The 27617-nt window shown below is 51.4% G+C and overlaps 2 protein-coding genes across 4 annotated transcripts; both read right to left on the reverse strand.

Moving 5' to 3' along the window:
- On the reverse strand, positions 1-2218 carry LOC108023706 (serum response factor homolog A). The gene is given in 1 exon segment (XM_017093335.3): positions 1-2218. A coding segment is annotated over 1 exon segment (1107 nt). The 5' UTR covers positions 1996-2218; the 3' UTR covers positions 1-888.
- A 977-nt stretch (positions 2219-3195) lies between these two features.
- Positions 3196-26151, reverse strand: LOC108023604 (mucin-5AC). Of its 3 annotated transcripts, none has more exons than XM_017093210.3 (8): positions 25903-26151; positions 18133-18368; positions 13053-13535; positions 11499-11627; positions 6910-9295; positions 5251-6847; positions 5115-5184; positions 3196-5060 (listed from the first exon to the last, which is right to left on the reverse strand). In XM_017093210.3, exons 2-8 carry the CDS (start codon positions 18274-18276, stop codon positions 4986-4988), a joined length of 4884 nt encoding a protein of 1627 aa, XP_016948699.2. In that variant the 5' UTR covers positions 18277-18368; positions 25903-26151; the 3' UTR covers positions 3196-4985. The 3 variants fall into 3 exon arrangements, with proteins under 3 accessions (XP_016948699.2, XP_043949140.1, XP_050742218.1); XM_044093205.2 differs by having other exon boundaries at positions 11499-11648; XM_050886261.1 differs by lacking the exons at positions 18133-18368; positions 25903-26151 and adding an exon at positions 16569-16843 and having other exon boundaries at positions 3197-5060; positions 11499-11648.
- Between the last annotated feature and the right edge of the window lie 1466 nt (positions 26152-27617).

Here is a 27617-nt window from a genome sequence, read left to right on the forward strand (position 1 = left end):
TTTACTTTCCATATACTCTTCGGTACCTTTTATTTATTCGGTTTTGTACGAGTTTTGTGTTCGCTTCGCTCGCCGTGTATGCTTGTGTAATTACAAAATTACTAGCTAGGAAAAAACGAATAACATTAATTGTTGCTTAAAATTAGCTGCGTCTAGGTACATTGTTGTACACATGTATAGCTTAGTACAAGTACGTGGGTGTATATGTTATGCACATAATATTAAGTCTGTTTTCAGCTGCTGCGTTCTCGCCCTACTACTTTTCACTCCCCCTTGTTTGGTTCGCAAGGCGTTCAAAAGTATATTGTCAATTGCGCCTCGTAGTTATGCAATTTCAAAAGGAAGGGGTGAATCCGTGGTTCTTCTAGCTATTGGTTGTGGTTTTCCCAAGTGTTGTGTCTTGTTTTGGGCTGATGCTGATGTGGTCTTCGTTATACAATGCAATTGGCAGTTGCAATTTTCCGTTTCCCCTTGTCGCGAAACCGCAGTTACAAAAAATAGGTGTTTTTAGTTTTTAGTTTAGTTTGGGTTTGGTTTGGGATGGGTGCTATGTTCTATATTTGGAAGCCTGGCATACATAATGCATATAATTAATGTAATTATACATTTGGGACTTTAGGTGGTAGCTTGGGTCTTAGTACACATATGTAGGTTTAAGTAGTTCGCATATGTACACCGAAATATATATGTGTGTGGACTATGCTCAAACAAATTTGCAGCAACCACTCTGTACGCCAACTCACTTTTCTGCTTCCCGCCGATAACTAGGTTAAGTGACTTTGGTAACCCCTTCGGCTACGCCGCTGCACCGGCTCTCTCCCTGCTCCTCGCTTCCAGTCTCTCCTATCTCTCTCGCTCCGACCCAGTGGGCGATGGGCCACCTCGCTCCTATCCTGGCGACGAAGTGCAGCGCCGCAGTCGCATCTTTAGCCGGCTGCTGGCACTTCCAATGCTGCTGCTGCGCCGCCGCCGACTGCGACTGCTGCTCCTGCTGCCGGTTAGCTGCTCCAAGGAGCTGGCCTCTGCTTCGGCCTCTGCCTCGTCCTCCGCCGACGCCTGTGGCCCGTGGGAGGCCGCCAGGAATTTGCAGTAGCGCCTGAAGCGGCGCCCCAACCGATTGACCATGCCCCTCTCCCCGGAAGTTGGAGCCGCCCTTCTCCCTCTCTCTTCCTTGCCCTCTCTCAAGGAGGTCGGTGCTCGTGGCCAGGTAGTAGCCTCGCCCCCGCTCTCTGCCGCACTCATCTCTCCCTCGTCCGTGGCCACCTTGGCTGCTCTGCTCTCTCCCAAATCGCGGCCGGGTGATCTTCCACTGGAAGTGGGGTCAGCTCTCTCGCTATTGTTGTTGTTGTGTTTGCTAATGGAAAGGAGCGCCGCGCTGCTGCTGCTGGCATTGTTGTTGTCGTAGTTGTGGTTGTTGCTGTTGCTGCGGTTGTGATTGTGTTTGTGAAGGTGATCTCATGACCGTTTACCGCTGTCCTTGCGAAAGGATTTGCGCAGCTTGTCGACCAGGCGCAAATGGAACTTCGTGTAGTCGTTGGAAGTTTCCACTGGCCCGGCCGGCTGCTGTTGCTGCTTCTGATTGATGGCCGCTGCCTGGGCGGCCGCCTGCCTTTCCAGCGCGGAGGCGGTGTGCGAGCGGCTGGGCGGACTACTGCGCGTGGGCGACACAATCTGCTGCATCGAACCGTGCGAGCTGCGCGAGGCGTTGCGCGGGAAGGCGCGCGAGCTGTGGCACCGCTGCATCTGCATCCTCTGGTGGGCGGAGGAGCTGGCGCCCAGCTGGCCGTGCGAGGGCGACGTGGCGAAGCTCTCCGACTTGCACTCGGACACCTTGCGGCGTCGCTGCTGCCTCTGCTCCTGCGCCGGCGTTCCAAGAGCGGTGGCCAGAGCCGTGGTACCGTTACTACTCGCATTCGAACATTCCGACGTTTTGCGGGAGCGCGTGTCCTTGTAGATATCGTAATTGTTCTTCATCACGGGCATCATGAACGCCATCTTGATCACTTCTCTGCTCTCTCTTTCGATCTCGAACCTCTCTGGCGAGAGAAGCACACAAAACAAAAAGAAATAAACGGTTGTTCTCGTTTTGTTTTGATTTTCTTATTTTCCTCTTCTGTTGTTGTTCCGTTCTTCACTGGTGTTTTTTTGTGGTTGCTTGGTCTGCGGTTTGCGGGGGAGAGTCTGAATGCGCGCACCTTCACCGTTCGATGGCTCTGTTCGTTTTGAGGCCGTCTCGCTTTGGCCGCCTCTACTTATACGCTGACCGGCTGGCGGGAGAGTGCACTGAGAGAAAGCGCGGGGTGAAGAACTGTTCCCATGCGTTGCAGAACCAGTGTTTCTTAAGAAGCTCATACGCACTGTTGGCCGTGTGATAAACAAGTAGCTCATACGCACCGTTGCTCCGCCTACATACACCCATGGGCAACAATTAGTTTATCATTTCAAAAGAGTAATAAAACATTTTACGGAGGTTCTTGAAGTGCCCAAAAGCCAGTAGTGGTATTATAATGAAATAAACAAATATTTATGAATATTGGTTTTTGGGCTTATGCCCTAGAGCGGCTTAAAACGCCTCCCAAGAAAATCACTTTCACCATTTGGCTCGATAACATTTATATACTGTTGGTGGGCCCTTAGAAATAAAACACAAGCTTAATGTTAAAAATGTACAATACTACTAATCCTTAAAAACGCGCAAAATAGCTTGCTAAGAAGGAAGCATACTGAGGACACATACGCTTACCCTAACAATTTTTCTGAGTGCATGGATGGTGCTCTCACTCTCCTTGAGCGGACAGAGAGCGCGCATGCGCAGTGAGAGCGACGCTCAGTGCAACATGTTTACACGTGGCGCAAAAACGCGACTAGCGGTGTAACAAAAATTGCAGCATAACGCGAATTGAAAAAGATTTTTTTTATTTTACTACCAAAGGTTTTCTTTATTATTAACTTATAACATAACTTACTCAGAGAAAACGCTATGCTTACCATTCACTGCGAGAGGGGCACATCAGGGTTCGTCACCGCTTGACGTTGTCGTGCAAAGGCTTTACCTGGAGCCGCAGAGCGGCCTAACGGCTGAGCCCCACATGCATGTCAAATAGCCGTAATCATGATCGATTGCCAGCGGTGGGCTGCCAAGCCCCGGATTGCGATAAGGTCCAGTTCCCATGGCCAGGTCGCGAATCGATAAGCCCCGATATCCGAAACAGGCCCAGTCAAAACGGCACACAGTGGGATTAAATAGTTTTTGTCACTTTAATGAATAGTTTCAATTGATGCTTGCCTGCCTCGTACATCGCTCGCCTATATGGAATCGTTAAATAATGAAAGTGCATACATATATATTGTTAATTTACTTCCTTCGCTAGCCAGCTGGGCTTCCCCTTCGTACGAATGCATAATTTGTGGTAACAATTTTCCCTTCTCTTGCTTATTAAACTCGCAACTCGCCTATCGTTTGGTATGTAAATGCATTTTTAACAACAATTTTCGTGGTTTCTCTAGTTATACAAAAAGTTTATTCGAAAACGACTTTAAAGTATAGGGAACAAGAGTCGGAACCCGGAACGCAACTTATGTGTAAATGCACCTACCTATAGACCTGTGTGCACTCGAATATCTGTTACCTCGCACAAATGTATTGGGCATTATTGTACAACTTGTCAAGATCTTGCTGAGTTCGTCACTACGTCTACATGTCGTGGGTCTCGAGTGCAGTTTGTGCTTCGCCACCTCCGCTACCAAAAAAAATACAAAAGGGTTCGTTCCTGGCCTTACTGGGCCTACTTGGGGCCGTGAGGGTATCCGATAAACTCGTACAGTCCCCGGTTCCAGCTCCCTTCTCCTGCCAACGCTGCTACGTATTGTATATTTACCTATAATCTCCTTAAGTTGCTTTAGTGTTATTTAGATTATTCGCTTGATTCGCTTCAATTCAATGAATGTCCGTTGTCCGCTAAGTTCATAAAGTATTTGGGAATTTCAAAGGCTAGCTAGGGGTTTGAGTGGGTGGGGGAAGTGTCCCGCGTACGGGTACACCGAGGACCGGGGTCACCGCACGGGGTCACCAGCCGGCTGCCCCGAGCCAGCGACGAGGGAGGAACTGCTCTCGTGGCAAGTGTGTGTGTGCTGGCAGTTTGGTGGCTTTAATCATAGTCCCGCCTATACTCACTTAGGAGCTCCCCTTGGCGGCGTTTGTGGGCCGCAAAAAAAAGTCGGGGTCAAGTCCCCTCCGTACCGAATACTGTAATCTAGATTAGACTTATGTATGTACAACACGCCCGGCAAAATCGGGGCTGGCTAACTAACTACGCTTCGAACTCAACTAGGGGCTCCGCACCAGGCTACTCCTGGGTCCTGACCCACCGAAACGTTCAACTCGTTCGCAGACCGCGGGCAGACAGGCTCCCAGAGACATGGGTAGGGCTCGGGCGGTTCCGTGGAGAGACGCGGATCTCCAGGACACACACACAGTGGGTTCGGGACTGGAGACTAGCCTAGGGAGTCCGGGCACTGGGCTCCGGATTTGTCTGAGCTAGTAACAAACGCCCTCCTGTGGGCAGGGCACCTCATCTGAGATCACATACAGTAAGAATGCCGGCGAAGAGTTTCCGGGGGCGGCGCCCGCGGGTCCGACGGAAGGATCGCCGGACAGTACGTGGAGTGAGTGTCGCAATTGCTATCAAAAAATTACCCTAACCTTGTACATCCATGAGCTAATTGTGTATCGAAGTATCGAGTATCGAATGCATAATATGTTGTGTCTTAGTAATTCCATCTAGAGTGTACTTGGATTAGCTAATCGAGTCGGAAGGTGGAGCGCAGCATGTCTGGCGCCCGGCGTCCCTCGGCTCCTGCGCGTATGACAACCACTCTGCTTGAGGTACATTAAGGATATGGGCCAGGGCGAGGCTGGCCCTAGTAGTGGCTCGACTTACGCGGAGACAGTGACCGGCTTGGCTACCCTGGAGAAGAGAAGACGTTTACTTGCGGTCGGGGAACCGCCGGTTGCGGGGACTGGAGCCCTCCTCCCGGCGCGGGAACTCGTCGAGCTGGGTCTGCAATCAGAGGTGGTCAGAGGGGGGAGGTTTTCGGGTGGGGATCGAACCTACCACCCGGGGGTTGGGGAGGCCCTTGCCACTGGGGCGGACCAGAGGCGCCTGCTCCTCGTCCGCGTAAGTCCTGCCAAGAGCAAGAGATTAGGGGCTGGGTAACCCGGGGATGGCACTCACGGCCAGCTCCACTCACCTGCCCTCCGCCGAGGGGTCGGGCTCGAGCAGTGGCAACATGTCCTCGCCCTGCTGCAGCAGCTCCACGGAGGCCAGGGACTCGCTGCCCGTGCCCGTGCCCGTGCCCGTTCCAGTGCCCGTCTCCGTGCTGGTGTCCCCGCCGCCGGCCGTTGCCGTCGAGGATTCGCCGCGCTCCGCCTCGTGGCACTCGCACTGGCAGTCCTCCGGCTTCACGTAGTTGTAGTGCAGCTTGTCGCCCCCATCCGGGTGCGACTTCGAAGCCTGCTGGTGGTGCTGGTGGTGGTGGTGGTGGCCAGTGCCGGCTCCAGTGCCGGAGCGGTGGTGGCCACTGCCGCAGGCGGAGGCGGAGCTGGTGGTGGCCGTGGCGGCCACACTGCTGGTCAGCGTCTCCTTGGGCAAGGTGGTGATCCGCTTGGCCGGCTTCCGCTTCTCGGGTATGTTCTCGAAGTCGATCCAGTGGCCGGAGAGCTTGCGCTGCGTGGAGGCCTTCGGCTTCGGCTCCTCCAGATGCGAGGGAGCAGCCGCCGGTGGATGCGGCGGTGGTGGTGTGACCACCGGGAGCAGCTGCTTGGCGGAGTCCTTGCGCTCCAGGTTGTTGTTGGCCCGCAGACCCTCCTCGGCGAACTCGAACCAGGACTTGCCACTGGTGTTGGACACGCGGCGCGGCGACTTGGAGTTCTGGAGGCGCTCCTTGCCGAGGGACTCCTTGCGGGGCAGACTGATTCTCAGCTTCTCGCCACGCACTGGAGCCCCTACGCCGACAGGGCCGCCGCCTCCTCCCGCAGTTACACCTCCTCCGCCGCCTGCCCCGTCGATTTCGTGATGACCACCACCCGGTGTCACCTCCTGGGGCGTCATTATCCCCGTGCAGTACTCCTCGAGATGCGAGGGATTCAGCGGCGTGGTGGATCGCGGCCTGTCCACCGGACAGGTCTTGAGCTCCATGTTGGCCCGCTCCCGCATGGGGATGATGGGCACACCCTGCGCCCGCTCCTCGGGCAGCGTGGTGGGTATGTAGGGCAGCTCGTCCTCGAAGGACTCCTGGGACACCAGGCCAGTGCTCTCGTGCTCCTCGATGACGCACACGTTGCGCGGAAAGTTGTGGTGCCGCCGTCCGCCCGCCTCGCCGCCCGCCGGCACGGCCGTGGTCACCGAGGAGCTGCCGGCCATGTCCGAGTCCCGTTCGCTCTCCGAGGACTCGACGGGCTCATGCTCATCCGTCGACTGCGAGTGACGGCGGTCCGGGGGCGGGGGGGTCATTGCCATGGCATCCGGAGTGCTGGAGGCCACGGGATCGTGATGGCAGGGTATACCCTGATCCCTGAAGGAAGTGCTGGGTGGCTCCTTGCGGCCCGTGCCGGGGGGATCCCTGTGGTAGGAAGTGCTGGGTGGCTCATTGAAGGCGCTGCCCGGAGCAGCCGCAAAGGAAGAAGCTTGAGCAGTGGCGGCGGCGGGTGAAGTGCTCACTGCGACTCCTGAGCTGGTGGGAGTGGTCACGGAGCTCGGTGGCTGCCTGGCTGGAGCCACTTGACCCACTGCGGTGGGTGTGGGAGTGGTGGGCGTGGCAGTGCCAGAACTGTAGCTAGTGGTTTCACCTGAAAGAAGGAGGTTCAAATGGTACTCAGAGTCCGGAGATTGGGGTTGGAAGATCACTTACGTCTTGACTCCGGGACACTCTGCCGCTTGGGCTTCCTGGGAATGGGCACCTGGCCGCCTGGCAACTCGGCCACCCGACCCATCTCCGCCTCCGTTAGGTTCTCGTGCAGCTTGCGGCGCACATCGAAGTTCTCCAGGTAGCGGGAGTGGCGCACATCCGCCAGAGCCGCGCTCGCCGGAGCAGCCTCGTCCTCCGAGCTGGGCCGCGATTTGTGTTTGGAGCGCATCACCACCGTACCGGCCCCCTGCTCCTCCTCCGAGCTGCAGACCCCCCGAGGCGGCGGCGGCGGAGGTCCAGCGGAGGAGGAGGAGGTCGCCTCCACTCTCCGGATCACTGTTCCCTGGCGCTGCAATCCCTCCGTCGTGGTCTCGGAGCCCGAGTGCTCCACCTGCTCGGACAGCTGGCTGGACTGGCTCTCGGTCTTCGAAATACTGAACTGCGTGGAGAAGAGCTGCTCCTGGCTGCCGGAACCGAGGCGAGTGGCGAACAGCAGGCGCCGACGCTCCTTGGCCGCCGCCTCCGCATCCGGATTGGGAGCTGGATTCACGGTGGCCACCGTGTGCACCAGGCGTGGCTCGCAGGCACTCTGGGTGCTCTCCACCGAGGGCAAGCGTTGCATGGCCGCCGCCGCCGCCTGCTCGCGCTGCTGGGCGAGATTGGCGGCCCGGGCACTGACCACCGAGCCCACCGACTCGGCCGTCGTCTCCTGCGAGTCCTGCGAACTGTGTCGCTGCACCTCCAGGCTCCAGTTGGCCTGCTCCGTCGACTGGAGCACCTGCTCCTCCCCCGAGGCACCCATGCCGGGCGGGTCCTCCTGGCTGGGCAGCGATTGTATGGCATCCAGGTCGGGTCGCTGTGCCACCCGTCTCTGCGCGACCGGACGCAGGGCAGCCGCCGCGGCCGCCAGCTGGGTGGCCGTGATCTGGGTGCTGGAGGCCACCACCGGCTGGGCGGAGGCGGGGGGTGGAGCGCGGTGGGTGGGCAGTGGCGAGGGGTCCATGCTGGCCTGCGCGGCATGGGTCAGCTGCTGGATGCCCTGCAGCAGGGTGCGTGCCTCCCGCTCCTCGGGCGGCGTGTGCAGCGGTATATGGATGACCCCCTCCACGGGCTCGTCGTAGTAGCGCAGGCGGCTTCCTGGCCGAGATCCGGCGGGGGTGCGACTGCGGTTGGCGGACCCAGCTCCCGATCCGGGTGCGGGTGGTGGTGGCGGCGGCACTGGCTCCACACTGGACTCTATCGGCGATGAGCTCTTGCTGCTCTGGCTGCCCCTCTTCCCGGGCTTGAAGATGGCCAGCACGGACTTCTGCTTGCTGGGAGTCACATTCTGGGAGCCGCCACCTCCTCCGGCGCCACGTTCTCCGCCCAATCCTCCCGAGGCGGTGGCGGGTCGCTCCTTGCTTTTGCTTCGCGAACGGGCCGTTTCCCTGGGCGAATCCGGCGAGTCCTTGCCCAGCCGAAAGAGGGAGCTGAAGGAGCTCTTCCGGGAGACTGTTCCTCCGCCGGCGCCTGCTGCTCCGCCAGTTGCGGGCGAGGGCGAACGACTGGTCAGCCGTCGGCCTGGCTTGGGACTCGCCGTGGGGGTCAGGCGGTGCTCCTCGATGGGCCCACCCTGCAGACTCAGCGAGGCGGGCTTGGAGTAGACCGGGGCCAGTTGGTTGGGCGCCTCGACCACCCGCTCGTTGGAGGCGATGCCCTTGTCGCTGTACATGTGATCCGGGCGCAGATTAATGCGGATGTACTCCGTGCCGCTGGCCGTCTTGCCCACGACCATTTGACCCGGGCTCTTGGTGCTCCGGCGCTGGGCGCCAATTGTGGGCTTCATCTTCTGCTCCTTCTCCGCCATCCTCTCGCCGTTGGCCATCGAACTGCTTGGTTGCCTGCTCCGGCTGCGACTTGACGCGGCCGCCGTGGGAGCGGGGGGCAGGACCTTGATGCCCTCGGCGAGGACCGCCTGGGTGGGATCATGTTTCCGGGCCAGGAGGAGTTGCTCCAGCAGAGCCGCATTGGCCGCCACTGTGCCAGCGCCGGGCATTCCCTCCGCCGACTGGCTGTGGGCGGAGCTGGCTGCCGTGGAGGCTCCACTGCCGCCAGCGCCGCTGCCACCGACCACACCGGTGGTTCCTGCTCCGAGTTCGACGGGCTTGGGCCCGCAGAAGGAGGTCTCCAGCAGCATGCGGTGCGGCGAGGGCGAGCGCGAGACGCCCGATATGGCCGAGAGGCGGCTCACCGCCGATCCCTGGCTGCCCACGCTGGAGATGCGGCTGGTGCGCCCCGAGATGCAGAGCAGGGCGGCCACCTCCGAGCTGGCCGAGTCCTTGCGCTGGTGCTGCTGCAGGTAGCTCTGGTGGTCGTCGAACTTGAAGATGTGCGGCGACGAGCGCTTGGCCTGCGAAAAGAGGGAGTGGAGAGGGGGACACGGCCGTCAAAGGATGCAGTGGCACCAGGAGAGGTGGTGGTGGCGACCATGCCACTTCAGCTTAATAAAATACCTGCGTAGATTGTGCACCATGACTCACAGTCCTCAATGTGACATTTCAAAGGCTGCAGCAAGCAATAAACCGGAAAAGCGGGGCTCTACGGTGGAGAAGGGGTACTACTCGAGGCCTCAGGGGTCCGGGGATCTTAGTATGAAGTGGGAGGAGTAGATATAGTATCAAATATATTACACTATCTAGGAGATGATTTCTGGGCTGGAAAGGGGTAGCGAAGACAGGAGAAGTCTGTCAAACATAGGAGTAACGTGGACACGGGAGAGAAACATAGAAGATTGTGCAATATTGGCAAGGAGTTCAAGAGTACGTAAGTTGGAGCACTACAATAGATAAAGAAGTGAACTTATCAGTGCCATTAAAGTGTAGTATGTCCTTAGTTTAATTGAAAGTACGTTAAAGGCTTGGGAAAAGAAGATCTAAGTTAAAAATTGAGGAGGGAGAGTGCACTCAGTGGAGGAGGAAATAGAAGCGGACACTGGTCCGCTGCAATCATGGGACTCCATTCGGCTCCACGTCAATCGCGGCACTTCAATCTGGACTCACTTCCCGCGGCTGCCAATCAGCCGGGGCAAACAGAACGCGCAGCACAAAGAAAAGCACGCCAGTGGAAAATGGGAAAACCGGGGAATGCGGTGGAACTGCATTTCGCTTGCCGCCGGGGAGCGGACCGTATTGGACGGGTTTTCAGATTTTTTCGTTCGGCCTGCTACTGCCAACTAATTAATTAGCAATGCTCTCTGTGATCCAGTGACGGGTCAGTTACAGGTAGGCTAAGGACATGCCAATTGAGGAGTTAATTGTGCCAGCCCTGTTCTGCCAACTAAATTGTAGATGAAATCCTTTAAACCCAAAATCGCTGTCTGAAAGTATGCTACAAGTATTCTCAACTGCAAAATCCAGTGGATAAGTGCCAAACGCTTTTCGCAGCATACTTTCAGGCTCCTTGCAAATGGTTTTAAAACCATTTAGAGATTTCAGATCCCTGATAATTATGGGTAATTAGTTTAATATCGATGATATTTCACGCAAAACGCACCTTAGCAACGGCCTTCAGTGGATTACGTCTCTCCTTGGGGCCCAATCAACGCAGTCACGCGTCCAACTAATCAATTGCAACTTTTTGCAATTAACCAGGAGCCCCCGCCTCGGCTGCCTGGGCTCCTCCATCCAGCAATTGATAAGTTGGACCCTCGCCCAGCTGACGGAGTTACTCATTTCTCCCGGGGAAAACTGACTGGTCTGACTGGGGGGTAAATAATTCCCACAAACTTTCCCGAGTGCGGGACTAAACTTTCGCCAAACAATCGCAGCTGGGCAGAGGAAATTGAGGCTGCAGTGGCGAGCGCAGGGGCGGTGGGTCTGCGGGGCTCCCCGGTCTTCGTCGGGGACACGCTTGTCAGCTGTCACTCGGTGCTGGCTCGTCCATCCGCCCGCCCACTTCCGCTGGTGGCACCACTGCTGCTGCACTTCCCAGCCACTCGAATGCAATTTTGCATTATTAATTCAACTTGCGGTGCGGTTACTGTCTCCCATCCGCCCATCCGCCCATCCGGCCATCCCCTTCTCCTGACCCCGGGCCTCCTGCCCCGTCGGTGTCACGCCCATCCGCTCGCTTAATAGGAAATGTCGGAGCAACTTGAAAAAATAACGCGCTTCCCGCTTGCGAATGTGTTTGGGGAATCGTTACTTCTGTAAAAGCAACGACGGGAGCCACTAAGCCTGCGTTGTTACATCTTTAAAGGTCTGTGGTTAATAGTTCATGTGCCTCAAAGTACCTTGCCAGCTGAGGTGCTCGAATTTACTCTCTACCAGTATCGGCTTTAGAATCGAAATTATACTTTATCTACTCACTTAGCTTCTTTTATCGAATAGTTGGTGAACTTGTCGAGGGATTTTCGATAGCTAGCGATACTGAAGTGTTTGGTTGGTTGCTATCCTACACAATCAATTTTGATTTCGATAATTATCGATAGTGAAACGTTCGAGAGTATCTTCCATACACCCCATCACCTGTGCCTATCGAATGCTGTGTGTGTTCGAGTGATCGGTCGATAATTATCGATCGTTTTTCGCTTGCTCGCAAGCGCCTGCTCTCACCTGCTGCTGCTGCTGCTGGATCCGCTCCTGCTCCTCCTTCTTCTGCTCGGCGTCCATGAAGTACAGCTCCTCGGTGGAGCTGCGCAGCTCGAGGGCGCCATCCTCGCGGAAGCCAAGGCCAATCGTTTCCTGCAGGATGCCAGTGCCGACCTTCAGAGCATTAGTTCAACCACAAAAACCAGCCAGTACACACACACGTCGCGTCGAGCAGTTCGTTCGTCAGAGCGATAGTTTGTTGTTTTGGTTTGTTTTTTGTTTTTCGATTTGGTTTATTCGGTGGGGATTGGACGGAGTCGGTCAGGTGAGGATGGGGTTAAGAAGCATGCTCGGGGTTGGGGGTGGAGCCCAAGTCGGGGCCAGAAAACAGAAGCGAAGTCAACAAATCAACAGCCAATTTGTGTGCAGGATTCGTTTTGTGGTTCGGCAGGGATTTGGTTTTTCGATGGGTCGGAGGTACGTGTGTTGGGTTAAAGGTCGGGTTGTAGGGGGTGTGTGTGTGCAGGGGGTAGCGAGCGCATCACAGAGTGTTACAGACAGAGAAAGAGAGAGATGTTCACATATATATACGGTGATACAGGTATCGATGAATGGTTAAGATAGATTGATTGATGTTTGAATGGGAGAAGCGGCGGAACAGGTACACAAATCCAAAGGAGCAAGCAAGAGCAAACAAGAGCAAAGTACAACATAATTAGCTCCAGATGACACCTCGCCGCCCGAGAGCCTAGCCTGAGCCACCCACAAGTGGTGGAAAGATGTCAGTTTGCTTGCCAAGTGGGACATAAGGTATTAGCCCCGGAATTTTGCGGGTTTATAATAGAAGTTGTCGTTGAATTTCTGTGTAAACCGGATTTCAAGAAGCGAAATTCCTTAAAACTTGAAAGTACCTATTCCTGAGGATTGAAGGAGCATCCCGTATCTCTCTTTAAGGTGAACAGACTTCAAAAATGTAGCTACTCTCTGGCTATAGATATGGGGCTATATTAGAAGCTACAGTTGAATCTCAGTGTATATCTTCACCTAAACAGATTTTCAAGAAGTGAAATTCCTTAAAACTTGAAAAATACCTTATCCTGAGGATTGAAGGAGCATCCCGTATCTCTCTTTTAGGTAAACAGACCTCAAAAATGTAGCTACTCTCTGGCTATAAAAGCTTTAGTTGAATCTCAGTGTATATCTTTGCCTAAACAGATTTTCAAGAAGTGAAATTCCTTAAAACTTGAAAAAGACTTCTCCTGAGAATCGAAAGAGCATTACTTAGCTCCCTGTAAGGTAAACAGTCCTCAAAAATGTACTTCCTCACTGGCTACAGATATGGGGCTATATTAGAAGCTACAGTTGAATCTCAGTGTATATCTTTGCCTAAACAGATTTTCAAGAAGTGAAATTCCTTAAAACTCGACAGTGATGTATGCCTGTGACAAAATAGTGAAGACATTCCTTAAACAGAAACTAGCTGATCTTCCTGTGGGGTCAGCGACCTCCTCTGTATACGATCTCCGTGGCTCATACCTTGTGCCCCACCTGAAGGGGAGTGGCTCTCCGCGGACCCACCTGCTCGAATACGTTTTCCGGACTGCTCTCCCGGCTGTCCTCCTCGTGATGCGACGAGCTGGAGGCGCGGCTCAGCTCGATGCGGGGCGTTGAGGGCGTGGTCAGGGTGGCGGCACCGCGGTAGCTCCCTCCTCCTGCGGCCCCGCCCGCACCGCCGCCCCCTGGACCGCCTCCTCCGTGGGCGGCGGGTGGGATGGGCTGACCGCCCTCGCTGCTGCTCACCAGAGTGGTGGTCACCGTTGTCGTCGCCGTTTTCAGCGGCGGAGGTCGCTGCTTCGCCTGGACAATCGTGGCCGAGCAAGTGGCCGATGAAACCGATGACGACGAGGAGGAGGAGGTGGATGCGCACGCTGCAGATGCTGCGGGTGCTGCGGACGCGGATGTGGACGCAGCTATGCTGGGTGCTTCTATGCCACCGGCGGTTCTATTGCGGTTCGTCGTCGTCGACATCGTTGTCTGGTTTCGCACACCTTGCTCCATCATCTAAAACATACAAAAACGTGTCATTTAATAACAATAAATAATGGAAAATGATCTTTGAAGTTCATCACAGGTAGATAGATACTTTTTAGACCAACCTTTCCTGGCTTGCCTGTGGTACTATTTGATAATGAATTCCCTTGAAAGTAATCTTTACTCCTCTTAGAAGACCAAAGGATACGTGGTCCCAAAAAACTGTGGCAACTTTCAACTTGCGCTGTCTAAAAGTGCCTTTTGACGCAAAGTTGCAACAAAAATTGACACTTTGTTCGGTTTTTGCAACTACATTAGATGCTGCCCCAAAAGAGTTGGGCCCATTTACATAGTTGCAAATTAGTGCAAGCTGACTCATAAAGCTGTTTTCACAGGAAGGTTGCACAGAACTTTACGTTCGGTGGCTGGAAGAGCCCGTTTATCCGCTGCAATCATAGCAGAAAGCAACAAAGCGGCTATAAATCAATCAACTTTCATCTGGCGAGTGCAAATAGTTGCAGTATCTGTGCACCAGCCTTACAATTCAGAGACGGGGCATGCGTCAAGTGTGAAATCTAATTGTTTTCCGCTGGGATTGCAGCGGGGGACCCTGCATTAGATTAGGGACAGCCCTGTGGAGAGGCCAGTGGAATGGAAATCCGCTGGCTCGTTGCGCCACCACCCACTGGGGTCTCCCCGCGGATTGCATTTCGCGAATTGAAATCAAACGCTTTTGACACAGTTTCCCCATGTACGAGGACGCATTGTACATGGGGAGCTGGCCCGCGGGTTTTCTCTGTGGATGTTCCCTCGCTTCGCCTTCCCCTCCTGCCCACTCCCACAGGGGCATTTTAAGTGAAACGATGATTTCCCCCTCCTCTGGGCTTTCACGACCTTGGGGCATGCTCGTCATGGTGGCCGCGATCATAGCTTAAGGCTCTGGGTTTCGGTAGTGCACTTAAGAGTGACCTGCGGGGGCTCGAAATTGCTTTGGGCGTGTTTTGACCACCTGGCGCAGTCCCAGATACCTTGCCCCTTGGCAATTTTCCGGTAATGAAATGACAAATGGGTATTTACATCAGGAATTATTCAGGCCACTTATAGGCCATGACCCATTGCATTCAATGGGTTTTCTGGTTTCTTGAGGGGCACTTAACTTAACTTAGTAACTTATGCCTCTTAGGTTTTTGGTAAAGCCCTATATTTGCCATCTTGAGTTTCAGTTTCCGTTTTTGTTGTATGAACCTTACATAATATAATAAGGTTCCCATTTTTGGTGTTTCATTTAAAACGAAACGGGTTCCTTTAAGAATGTGTTCCCATAGGAACTGGCAGTTTCCTTCCTAAGTTCACCAGGAAAATTAACTTTTTTATCCCCTAGGTTTTCCGTAGCCCTTTATTTGATATCTTGAGTTCCATTCTAATTTTTTTGTATATGAACCTATGTTTGGTCTTTAATATTTTATGATTTTCAACTATTATAGATTTAAAACAAAACGCGTTCCATTTGGAATGTGTTCCCGTAGGAACTGGCAGTTTCCTTCCTCAGTTTACCAAGATTAGGTTTTTCTTAGCTCTATATTTGATATCTTGAGTTCCATTTTACTTTTTGTTATTTAATATTTTATGTGTTTTATGTGTGTTTAATATAAATTAAATACAAAACGGCTTCCTTTAAGAATGCGTTCCCATAGGAAGTAGGTTCTAGTTAAGCCCCCTGTGCAGTTCCCCTCTTTGGTACTTTCTATTTTCCGATCCTTAGATGATATAATATAGTTACATTTTTCACATTTTACGAATTTTACATAATATGAGTATGAAATAAGACGGGTTCTTGGAGCAGTGTCCAATAGGAACTGGCAACTTTTCCTGCTGTCTCAAAGCTCGTTGAAACACTCCTAATCGGAGGTACGAGATAATAACTTTCAGCTACGTGGCGACTTTATTCGTCGCCTTCTCGTCTGGGGCCAAGTCTTTGGCTCACGCATTAGCGGGCCTTGAGTTTTCAAGCTGCTTCGGGGGAGGGACTGGACCTGCGGGGTCCTGGTTTACTGGAGCAACAGACGGGCTTTCGCCTTGCCACCCCAGCTGCTGGCTGCAGTTTTCCTGTGATGCCGCTGCACTCGCCTTAAACGCGCTCAAGGAGAAATCCTGTCACACGCAAAAGGGGGTTGGGTGGCATTGGTGGGAAGGAGCGGGCGGATGGGCGGAGGTACACACATAGATATGCAGTGGCTCGGGGCTGGATGATTGACACATGGCGCCTGGGCGCGGGGCTGCGTAGGGGTATCGCTTGTTGTCTCTGCGGGACCTTGGGGCCACAAATTAATTTAAAGTTGGCGCTGGCAGCCATGCAACGATTTCCGAAATTGAGGCCCACGGCATGCTGTGCGGCGACAAAGGAGGCTCTGGGCTATCGCCGAACCAGCCTTAGTCCGTGAGCTCCACTGCGGAGTCGTAAGCCTGCAGATGCCTTATGAAGACCGAATACAGGAATATTTTTCGGCAGAGCCCGTCGCCTAACAAACATCTCTTGTGTCTGGTATGCTTAACCCCAGTAAGCCCCTTCGAAACACCATGTCCCTTAACGCACATGTGATTTCTTTGACCACCGAACCATCCAAACTTTCCAAATCTTTCCAAAACTCCGAGGCCCCCAAACAAATTCTCTCCCAAAACGCTGGCCTTTTGTTTTTGTGGTGTACAGAAGAGAAAATACGGTATATTTCTTCATTTTTGGAAGGCGGAGCAGGAACATGGGCAAGTGTTTTGGGACAAATCGTAACATAATTCTGGGCATGGGAGTGGGGTGGAGGCGAAAGAGAGGGCCAAGGAGAGAGACAGAGAGAGAGGAGCCAGCCGAGAGGCTGTCGCACAAATGTGTGATTAAATTAATTAAAAGTTAAATAAAAAGCAACTTAAGAGAGAGCAAGGGGGAGAGAAGAGGCTCTGGGGCGGGGAGAAGGTCTCGGAAAGTGGCTGAGAGAGAGCCGCGTGCTTGGCTTTCTGTTTATTGTTCACACACACCCGCACGCCCGCACACCCGCACACACACACACTCACCGCGGTCCCAAAAAGTCCTCTCCACGTGTGCGTGCGTGTGTATTACTTGTCCTTATTAATTTTGCATCAATTTGCACAGAAAAAAAAAGTTGAATGGTAGGTGCCAGCAAGTGTGATTTGTGCTCCTTCTGCGACTGCCTTCAATCATTCCTTTTTTGATTTATCTGCTTGGCTGCTCGCCTCAGCTCACGGCTAGTGCTGTCCCTGTCTGGCAGGCTGGCTGGCACACACACACGCGCTCGCTCTCTCTCGCAGGAGCACCGTTTACCGTTGGACCGCACGCACGCAGCGCCAGCGTCGAACTGCCCCGAAAAGTATGCTAGCGTTGAATGTGAATGGGAATGCGACGAAAGCTTCGTTTTCCCGTTGCCCCTCCCCTCTCGCTCGCTCTCGCTTCGAAAGCTTTGCCGAAGGATAGCAGTGCTGAGAAGGGGGAGGGGCGGGGCGGGTTGCGGGAGAGGCCGGAAAGCTCTAAGGACTCAGCTGTGGCGCCTGCGAAGCTTCAGGAGTCAACTTGGCATGCGAGTGTGAGGGTGCGACTGCGACGGGGCACACACCGGCGGGCAAATAAGTGGGAACACCTTGGGGCTGACACCGAAACGGTTATCAAACGGGCTAACGCACGAGCTCAATTAATACCCAGGAGCGAGCTGCTGAAAAGCTCCAACTTAAATAGATTACGAATTTTATTCGTTCAATTCGTTTTTTCACCTGGGGCAGGTAAAAATGTTTTCAAATAATTCAAAATGGCTTAAAAACACATGTTGGCACCTCTAAACAATGCGGGCTATGGGATTTCCATTTGGAAACAACAGATCACCTCCAGGACATCTCCTCGGTGCCTGGTCCTACGTCCTCTCCCCGCACTGTGTCCCCGTTTCGCCCTGCGCCCCTGCGTCCCTGCTGCCCCTGGCCAAATAACATTATTTGGAGCACTCGAAACGCGGGGCATAATGCACGGGACTCAGCCACCGATCTGCGACGCGTGTCTCCGGATAAAGCCTCGAAACGCGGCTGTTTTGCTTGCCTCGATGTTGCTGCCGCTTTCTGTCGCTTAAGGTTCATTTTGCTTATTAGCCACAAGCGTTTGGCCCGACGGCCTGCCTTTTAAGTGGCCATTTGCATGATTGCGGCACACAGCCCGAGCCTTAGTACCCCGCGCCCCACTGCGTGCTGCCACCCCCACTTGCACACCCGTATTTTGGAGAGCGGAAAGCTTTGGCCAAGCTTGCAGGGCCCAGTAACGCTTCAGTCGACTTCATGTTTTGGTTAATTAATTTAAGCCCTGCATTGTGTGCATGTGCCACGAGCTAGCAGCAGCGACGGTGGCCCTCGGGGAGCGGCTCGCCTCGCCCAGCATAAAATGTATCTAGAACACATGTGAATCTGGCATGATCTCCGCCTTGATCTTCGTGAAAGGCAATGGCAAATATTTGTTTTATAACTATACAATTTGGGGCTGTATGGCTATACTCGTGGAATATACACATTTCTCTTTGCCAGGGGGAGGGTGCTACTGTGACCCCTTCCGTGGGGCGGTTGGTAACTGGGCTGAAGGACTCACCGCCGCATGGCCAGGATGCTGATGCTGTTGCTCCTGCTGGTGCTGGCTCTGCTGCGGAGCGTGTGTCGTGGCATTGTCCTCGAATGACTTTTCGAAGGATGCAATTGGCGCTGGGCCAAGTCGTTTCTGCCGGCGCGCATCCATTCCGCAACCGCTTTCCAGTGCCGCTCCTCGACGCTATTTATTCCGGCCGGAGCACGGCATCGGCATGGAATATCCTTTAAATGGAGCACCGGCTGGGGAAGAAAGAACAGGGGAGAGGAAGAGACACACATTAGAAGGCCATTGGCACGATTTCTTCCTCGGCTCGGCTTTTCATAATTGCTTATGGCAACAGTGTTGCACTGGAAAAATCCAGGAGCCACTGCCAACTATCATGATTCTTATATATTTACAAAGATTTCGTTTTTGTTAAAGAGAAGTTTTAGCCATATTTCTGGATTTACTTAGATCGAAGTGGGTTGCAGTGCTATAACTGGTTGAGAATTATAGCTCTGAAGATGCTATAATTCCCAACCAGTTATAGCGAGACTGGTAAAGGTAACAAATATCTCCGAAGAATGCCAAACATTTTGAGTTTTACTCAACCAAGTTGTAGACTAGCATCTTTTTACCCTTCTGAGAGTCCTAAAAGAACGATTCGAGTTTCTCGCAGTGCAGGCGAACTACAGGAAAACGGTTGCAATCACATATCACTTGGCTCGTGCTGTGGCTCGCGTTGGGCCCCATCAATCATTGGGGAATCATTTGGAAAAAATAAGCCAAACTAAATATATGTGAGGCAATACGTGTCTGCCCTGCCAGCGAATTATTCGCCACTGCGCGAAAGAGAGAGGCGGGCGGGGTTGGTGGTGGAAGGGGCCGAGCTCCGTGGCAACAGTTCATTGAACCGCGTGGCAGCCGCAAGCGAACCGGAAGTGAAATAATAGCATCAACCATTGATGAATATTTAAAGGCTCGGCCATCCAGGGTTGTCATGTAATTCCGGGAAATTCGCATTAACTATTCAGTGCTATTATTCCAACGCTGGGCATCGCGTTCCGTTCGATAAAGTCCCAAAAAATAAACAGGGTTTCCTAGTGCTAGGACGAGCTACAGCCTCCAGATTAACAAGCACATGACTGTAGCCCCGAAACTCTAGTTAACGTAACAATAGTTGACTCCCTCTCTAAGCCAAATTGTGTCACTCAGATGACGCAGGACCAAAGTAAATATCAGCAAGGGCCCCTTCTGCAACCAAGCTCTGTGACTCATCGAATTTCCCTCACCCCTGGTAGAAATTGCGCTAAAACTTTAACCAAAAACCAGTGCGAGGAGCATAATGTTGTGTGATTTTAAATAACTAAGGAAGGGGAATCTGTTATTTCGGATTTTGCGGGAACACAAAAGCAATTGCTACCTCTCATTTCAGTACACAAAAGACAATATTTCCTTTTCCCCCTCGATTTTCCGGGGCCAAAAAGAAGTAGGACATAAAACTCGAGCATCCTTGAACCACACATATATATGCACGTATACAACGCACATCCTGACGCAAACATGATTATTGCAGCTGCCTGGTATAAAGTTTTTTCCTCTTTTATGGGGGGTTGGGAACTTTTATGCTGCAGTTTGCTCTGGCTATTGGGGCAGTGCGGGTAAAAAAGCGGGAGAGGTCCTGCGGGGATGCATATTGATTGGGGAGTTGCGGGGCGAAATGAATTCGGTGCATTATTCATCGACATGCGGATGTGCAGTGTACAATATTCACGGCAGTTCGACGGCGAATCAAAGGGAGTTGTTTGATGTTCATCTAAGCAAATGTTTGAGCGGCTCGAATCGCTCAGAATCCCTGAAATATTCGCTCCAACTTTCCCTGACTGACTGAATAAACGCTGCCATAGAACCTTCGTGATTTGGGCACCAAAAAGGTGGCTGTATGATAGGTTAGGTTAGTTAGGTATAGAAAACTATGTGTACCGAATCAAATAGTCATGGAAGGGCGACTATTGCTACACTTTTTCTACACATTGAGTAGGGACTTGAAGTGTTAAAGGTTTGTTAAATGCTTTAATTATTATCCATTTGAGATCCATTGACTTAGCTTTCTCTACCCTTTCATTCAATATATTATGTAATATAATTTAGTGCCAAATCATTCTTTAAAATGTAGTACTAACCTTGGAGTACTTTTGGGCGAAGGTATGCCCTTTAGTTTAGCCTTTCCGACCCCCTTAGCCCTCAAGGGGCGTCGATATTAATAGCCAGTGTTTGTCATTGGTTTGGCAATGCGATTAAAGCCGCTTGAACGTCAAACCCAGACACGAGCACACAAATACCCATCCCAGTGTTGACGTAGTTTTTAATAAACTTGTCAGCGCCCTTTTCCGCAATCACCCGGCCCCCGACAGCCTTGAACCCACCCACCGCCCCACCTGTGACCTTCCGCTGGCGCGGTTCTAAATTTAAAACGTTTAGCGGCAATTTTTCGTAATTTTCCCATAGATTCAGGGGCAATGAATACAAATGAGTGCACTCATCAGTGTCGAGTTGTGATGAAAAATTGGAGAAAGCTGAAAACCTAAGGCCATGTTTTCATGAATAATTCAGCCGACTTTCAAGGGATTACACTCGCAAATATGTGCCAAGTCCCGGGGCCTGAGTGCCTTTAAAATGCGAATGCAAACATGCAGCTAATTAATTAGTTGTAATGCCCACCACGAGCAATGCCAGTGCGTTCGGGTTTCTCTGATTAATTTTTTAGAATCAATCAAGTCATAATTGACACAAACAGGGCTTAATTAAATGCGTTAGTTTACAGGTTTAATTAAGCCAAACACCACTGAACCTCGTTCGAAAGGCTCATAAATAATCGCAATATGTCAATGAAAGCAGGCCTTACAGCATTTAAAACATATTTTCCCTCGATGTAAAACAGTTTGTTAGAAAAAGCCCGACTTACGCAAATGTTGTGTTTCAGTTTTTTGCGATGCTAAAATTTCTCATAATTCTGCCATTTCTGCATTTATTCCAATTAGTTGCACAGTCGCAAAACATTTTGCAACACAACTCCTCTTTAAATTTTATTTCGTATTTCGGGTGTCCTAATTGAAACGGACTGCAGGATATGTATGTCATTATTACTCAAATGGAAGTATGGGTTCATCAATTAGTTTTTAATGCGAATTGACATGGAGACTACTACTCAATTAAAATTGCGCTAGCTAGACGAATACTTTTCTTGTTTCGCCCAAAATACTGATTATTTTTTGGTGGAAAAAAGGGATCTTAGTTTTCTGACGAAAATTCGATTTTTTTCTTTCACCTTTTTTGGAATAACTTGGTCAAAAATGGTCCTAAACCTACAAGACGCACTGTTTTGGTCAGCCAACAAGCTAGACAATTAAACGCAGTCATTTTCTGGCAGATTCTAAAAACTTTTAATTTTTTCAAATTTTTGATTTTTTGGCAAGGGGTAGCATCGTCTACTTTTGCGAAAATGGGTCAAAAACAAAATTTTTTAGCTGTGAATGCCAATCGATTGCAAATTTTATTACGAATTCAGCAAGGTATGGCATTCTTGTTTTGGACGAATACTTTTCTTGTTTCGCCCAAAATACTGATTATTTTTTGGTGGAAAAAAAGAATCTTAGTTTTTTGACGAAAATTCGATTTTTTTCTTTCACCTTTTTTGAAATAACTTGGTCAAAAATGGTCCTAAACCTACAAGACGCACTGTTTTGGTCAGCCAACAAGCTAGACAATTAAACGCAGTCATTTTCTGGCAGATTCTAAAAACTTTTAATTTTTTCAAATTTTTGATTTTTTGGCAAGGGGTAGCATCGTCTACTTTTGCGAAAATGGGTCAAAAACAAAATTTTTTAGCTGTGAATGCCAATCGATTGCAAATTTTATTACGAATTCAGCAAGGTATGGCATTCTTGTTTTGGACGAATACTTTTCTTGTTTCGCCCAAAATACTGATTATTTTTTGGTGGAAAAAAAGAATCTTAGTTTTTTGACGAAAATTCGATTTTTTTCTTTCACCTTTTTTGAAATAACTTGGTCAAAAATGATCCTAAACCTACAAGACGCACTGTTTTGGTCAGCCAACAAGCTAGACAATTAAACGCAGTCATTTTCTGGCAGATTCTAAAAACTTTTAATTTTTTCAAATTTTTGATTTTTTGGCAAGGGGTAGCATCGTCTATTTTTTCGAAAATGGGTCAAAAACTAAATTTTTTAGCTGTGAATGCCAACTGATTGCAAACAGGCTGAAAGTATTTTCCCTTTGTGAGCTCAAAACTGACTTTAGACAGCAAGCAAATGCTCCCTAAGGGAAGGGAAAGCCCCTTTTGCTGCTTTCCCCAATTCAAGCTGCTCGATGGCCTTTAACACAGTCATTCCTTCTCCAGATCAGATGGAGCATCGAAAATCGATGGAATCAGCGCCAGAAAGTGGAGGAGGTTGCACAAAGGCGACAAGGATGTCAGCATAAACGCGCAACTTTGGCAAACAGCTTAAAGAACCGTCCTCCCCGGCGATATATAAACGACCCTGAGCAACCCACACTTTTTCCACCACTTTCCTTCAACCCAACCCCCATTTTCCCGCCTTTCCAGTGAAACTTTGCAGCTCTGGCTAAACTATGAAAAGAAAAATTTGAGTGAGAAAACAAAACTTTGTCTGGCCGAACATTAAATAAACATTAGCAAATCTTTGCAGCACACAGGACCTAGACTTCGATCTCAACAACTTTAGTTCAGTCGCTGTCTTTAAGAAACTTAAGAATTCTTTGCACTTATTGAGTTGGCCATCAGTGAACCGCTAAAGGGGATGTTTGCCAAAACCTCTTAAACCTCACATATACAACTCGTTTGTAGTAGAGCAATTTCTTGATCTCAATTAAGTTTAAATATTTTCAATACCCGTTTGTGCTTTTGTTCCTAGGCCTCAAACAGGCCTCTGTGAATTGGCAACTTCGGCTGAAAATGGCTCATGGCCTGCGGCCAAAGGCAGTGGGAAAAAGCCTTTAGACACATTGCCCCCAATGACATTGGGGACCCAGGGGTGGGGCTTCTGGCGGTGAAGGGGGTCGTCGGCTGGAGACACTGGGCGACGTCGCCGCCGTCGTTGCTGGCAGAACTTCCCACTGCGAGCGGCGGGGGGCGCTCTGCAGGCGGGAAAAGCATTTCATTGACCTCATAAATTGTCCAAGAAGAGGCGCACACAAAAGGGGACCAGAGGAAATGGGGGGTTGTCGGCACCGCAAGCCCCAAAAAGTGGCATCCAAAAGAGCGGCCGCGGCCTCTTAGTGCTGGCTGCACAGAAAACAAGCTTACAGGCCTTCTCGTTGGTGAACCATTATAAATAACAAAAAAACACTACTGATAGTCCGGAACGATTAATTTAAAACTCTATTCGTTAAGTCAGCAAAAGTTGCCTTAATGTATTTTAGTACTGCCCCAAAAAAATCACAGGTGATAATCCGGCTCGAGCGACCAAAATCACAAGTGATAATCCGGCTCGAGGGACCAAAATCGCAAGTGATAATCCGGCTCGAGGGACCAACCTTCAAACTATGCACTTAAAAAATGAATAATTAAAACACCAGTCTTCTAAGTCAGGAGAAGTTTTCTCTCTCTGCACGAGGAGCCAGCCGAAAGGACATCAACAGAAAGTTATTAATGCCTGCTCGTTGCTCATCGTTCCCAGCTAAACTGTTTGCCACTGGGGGTGAGGGTTGCCGGCTTGGCTGGGGGATAGTGGATATGCATAGTGGGTGGTGGTGGCTGATGGGTGGTGCGGATTAACAGAGCCGGAGGGAAGACCAGACGCCAACGAGAATAAATTCAATGAGAACGTTCAGTGGCAGTGCATAGATGTGTGTACTTAAAGGATGTGGCCACTGAGGCAAGATGGGCCAACAGTCTGCAGACAGGTGACAGTGGATGGGATCGTGGCTGTTATGGAACGGCCGAACACAAATAAAATCCAAACGTCTTCTTGCTTTCAAACTGACTGCATTTGAGGCTCTGGGGATGTCCGCTGAAGCCCCTTTGGAAGACATTCCTTGCCAACGTAGAACGTATAATTCGACTCCAGTACGGCCCACTGTGCGGTTGCCATGAGCTTTCCCCGATGCTTATCGGCGGTGGAAAGCCGAGGCAGACAGGTGCAGGAAGAAGCAGAAACAGCAAAGTGGAAACAAAACGCTGCCTTTGATCGGCGCTTTTTGATAGGCGTCGATGACACGGACAGGGCGAAGGAGGCGAAGGACCTCGTTGCTGCTGGCAGTGAATCAGATTTCGCCACTCTCTCCTCATTATGCATTGTGCATTGTGCATTGTAGCCGAGTTGAGCTGACTCATTCAAACTTGTCGCCGGGAATTTGGGCCAACTGCAAAAAGGGGCCGGCGGGCGGGGGCAGGAGGGAACAGGTGACTTTCCTTTGTCTGCCCGCAAAAGTGGAGCACCGCCGATGCTGACCAAGCAGCCCCGATCCCTCCACCACGGGGGTGGTGAACAGTGAACAGCACACTGAGCGAAAAACACCCGTCTATGCTGCTATTGTAAATCATATCAGAAACAATCCGGCTCGTGGGACCAATGCAGGGAAATTAAACCAACTTTGTTGGTAAATTGTTGCTTGATCGAAGGGACCACCAGCTGCTACTCCCTTGGAGTAGAATAGTTTTGCGGCCCTCGCCCCTCATTTCTCCCTGTGTGCCAAATGCGATTAGACCTCTTCCAGGCAGTCGCAGGAAAATGACTTCTAGAAAGGCAAAAGCCAGAAGCAATAATGCGAAAGGAACGAGAATTCGAGTGGGGCACTGAGAGAAGCGAATTAGCATGCAATAGCAGCGGGAAGCGTGGGTGTGGGCTCGGCTCAGCCTGGTTCTGCTGGGTCTGGGCAGGGACAGGGGAGGTCCGGCTGGGGGGCCTGCGAAAGGGGGCCTGGCGGCGTCGGCTGGGCATGACTAATGGGGGCTCTCGCCCGCTCCTCGGCGAGGTTGGCGTCTTCTGGGGGTAGTTCAAAGCCGTCGGCCCCCGTTCTGCTCCGCGCTTTCATCCGTACTTCCCCGCTTTGTTGCCACCGCTGTTGCCTTGGCTGTAATAGTGTAATGGCGTGCCGACTGGCGGCGGCTTGTAGGTGTTAAGTAATGACACACATGCACAGTGGGTTAAGAGGGGCGGCATTAGGGTTATTCGCTGAGGTCGCCAATTATCGGCGACTGCCACAACACGTAGGGGATAAGCCAAAAATGTAATGGTAACTAATTGGAATTGGTCCCGGAGTTTCGTTTTAATTAGTGGCTTGTAAGTAACTCCAATAGAAGGTCCCTTTAGTTGCATACAAAACTAAATATATCAATCAATACATCAATCCCACTCCAAGTATGCAAATATAATAGCTTAACAAGGGCTGATTGGGAGTTCCCGAAATATTTAGTCCTATGTTTTCGCGAGCTAATAAAATATTTAGGGCTGCCCAAGCTTGTGGCGACCTTTTCGCCATCACTTTGAGGGCAACAATGGCATTCTTAATTACAGCTCTGGACAACTCTGCGTTCGGGATAGGCCGACAAGTGTATTCGAAATTCAACCCTAGCCATTCCCAGTTAATATTTTCGCCCCGAAAGTAGCAGGTCCCCTGGATTTTGTGGCGTCGCCTGGTAACAGGCTGTGCAGTCATGAATTCCACCTTACATAATTGACCAAGCATTCGCCGGACCAGGGACATCCAGCTAGGACGCGGCTTACCCACTGCAGGCGACACTCATTGCATACCTCCAGGAGTCCGGAGTCCGGGGTCTGGGATCCGGGGTGATAGAAACCGCGGGGGCCCGACTGGCTCACTGGCCGGGCCTAGCACTCGAACACAGAAAAAAAAGAGCGATGGTGCAATCACACATTTTTCGGTGGAGCTGCGACGCCGTTCGCGGCCTCCGCTTTTCCCAGCGAGTTTTCTGGCTGCCCTGCTCGCCCGACTCCTGGCTGCGAACCCAAGCCCAACTCGATTAGCCGCGATAACCGTTCTCGGCGCCAAGCGAGCGCCGACTGAACTTATCAGTCACTCAACTGAACGGCGACCCGGCCCACAACCACAGCTGCGAGTCGCCGTGCACGTATACGCTCGGGCTGCGCGCGCGTGTGTGCTGGTGTTGCGACGACAACGAGCTTGCAACAACAACATGTTGGACCCCCGCACACTGGGGCAAGTACAGTGGTCGCTGGCCAAGCGGACTAGTATCTCGTATCTGTACATAGGTGACAGCTAAGCGGCTACGCAGGGTTGCCTATCCTCAGCAGAGGGCCATTTCACTGGAGCAACCCTAGTGAATTGGGGTCACCAAGGCCCTTCTCGAGCCCGTAACTTGGCCAAAAACAGGCCTTTTAAGCTGTTCCTTGGCTTCCCGATCTAAGCTGGTTGATTACTAACTGTGAGTAATAACTATTTCCAAAAAAGAGGTTTTTAACAAGTAACTGTGATGAATTGGGGTCACCAAAACCCCATAGCTTACTGTCCATAGAAGAAGCTCTCTGGTTGGAGTAGTCTTAGTACGTTGTACCTCCCAGCCCCGTCTCGACTGTATAACATGACTATAAATATAAGGAAAGAGTTGTTTAATAGTTAATTAAGTAATAGATTGTATAAAATCAAGATATACAAATGACAAAGGAAGGTTCATTTTTAGGAACTTGCCTTAATGAGCTCTACTTTTTAGGATCTAATAAAAAATGATGATTCAGGTCCCGGTTAATTGAAATGCACCAATAAAAACACAGCTAAGGATACAAACTTACACTCTCACTCCTTCCTCCGAGGCCTCACTGTACCTCGACGCTCACACACTCGCTCTCGGAAGAGACCCGAACACGGTGGACAGGCGGACTATTGTTGACTGCACATTTCGCTTATTGCTCCGCTTCTGTTTTGCCCTTTCCCGCCCACCGCCTACCGCCCACCGCCTGCCGCCCCCAGCTTGTGGCTCTTCCTCTTCCGGCGAAGGGAGGGGAAGTGCAGGGAAAGCGGAGAAAACAGAAAACGGAGAAAAGCAAAGGAAATGGCGGAGGAACCAGGGGAAATCCTCGGCCAACTGCAGTCCACGTATAGAGAGCAGCGTAAGCCTTTTGGGCTCGGGCTCGGGTTTGGGCTTGTGCTTCTGCTTCTGCCTGGGCATGTTAATGGGGTCACCACTGCCACGCCCACCCGATTCGCCCGACCTTACAGCTGCGATTGTTGTGGCACAATGCAAAATTGATCAATTTGGGCGTCAAGTCTGGCGGGACTCTCGCTCTCCCCTTGGGGGGCCGCAAAGTCCCCTCCCCACCGGCACTTTGAGTTTCTTTTTCGCCCATCATGTGCAAATATGTATAATTTATGCCCACTTCCGGGACTCGGAGAGCAGGCAGGGCCGACAGGGTTTCGGCTACGGCCCGAACGCCCTAATTGTGTTGGCAGTCATAATGCAGTTGAAGGGTTGGCTGCTGGACATCACGAG

The sequence above is a fragment of the Drosophila biarmipes genome, chromosome X, assembly GCF_025231255.1.
Source record: "Drosophila biarmipes strain raj3 chromosome X, RU_DBia_V1.1, whole genome shotgun sequence".
Classification (NCBI taxonomy): Eukaryota; Metazoa; Arthropoda; class Insecta; order Diptera; family Drosophilidae; genus Drosophila; species Drosophila biarmipes.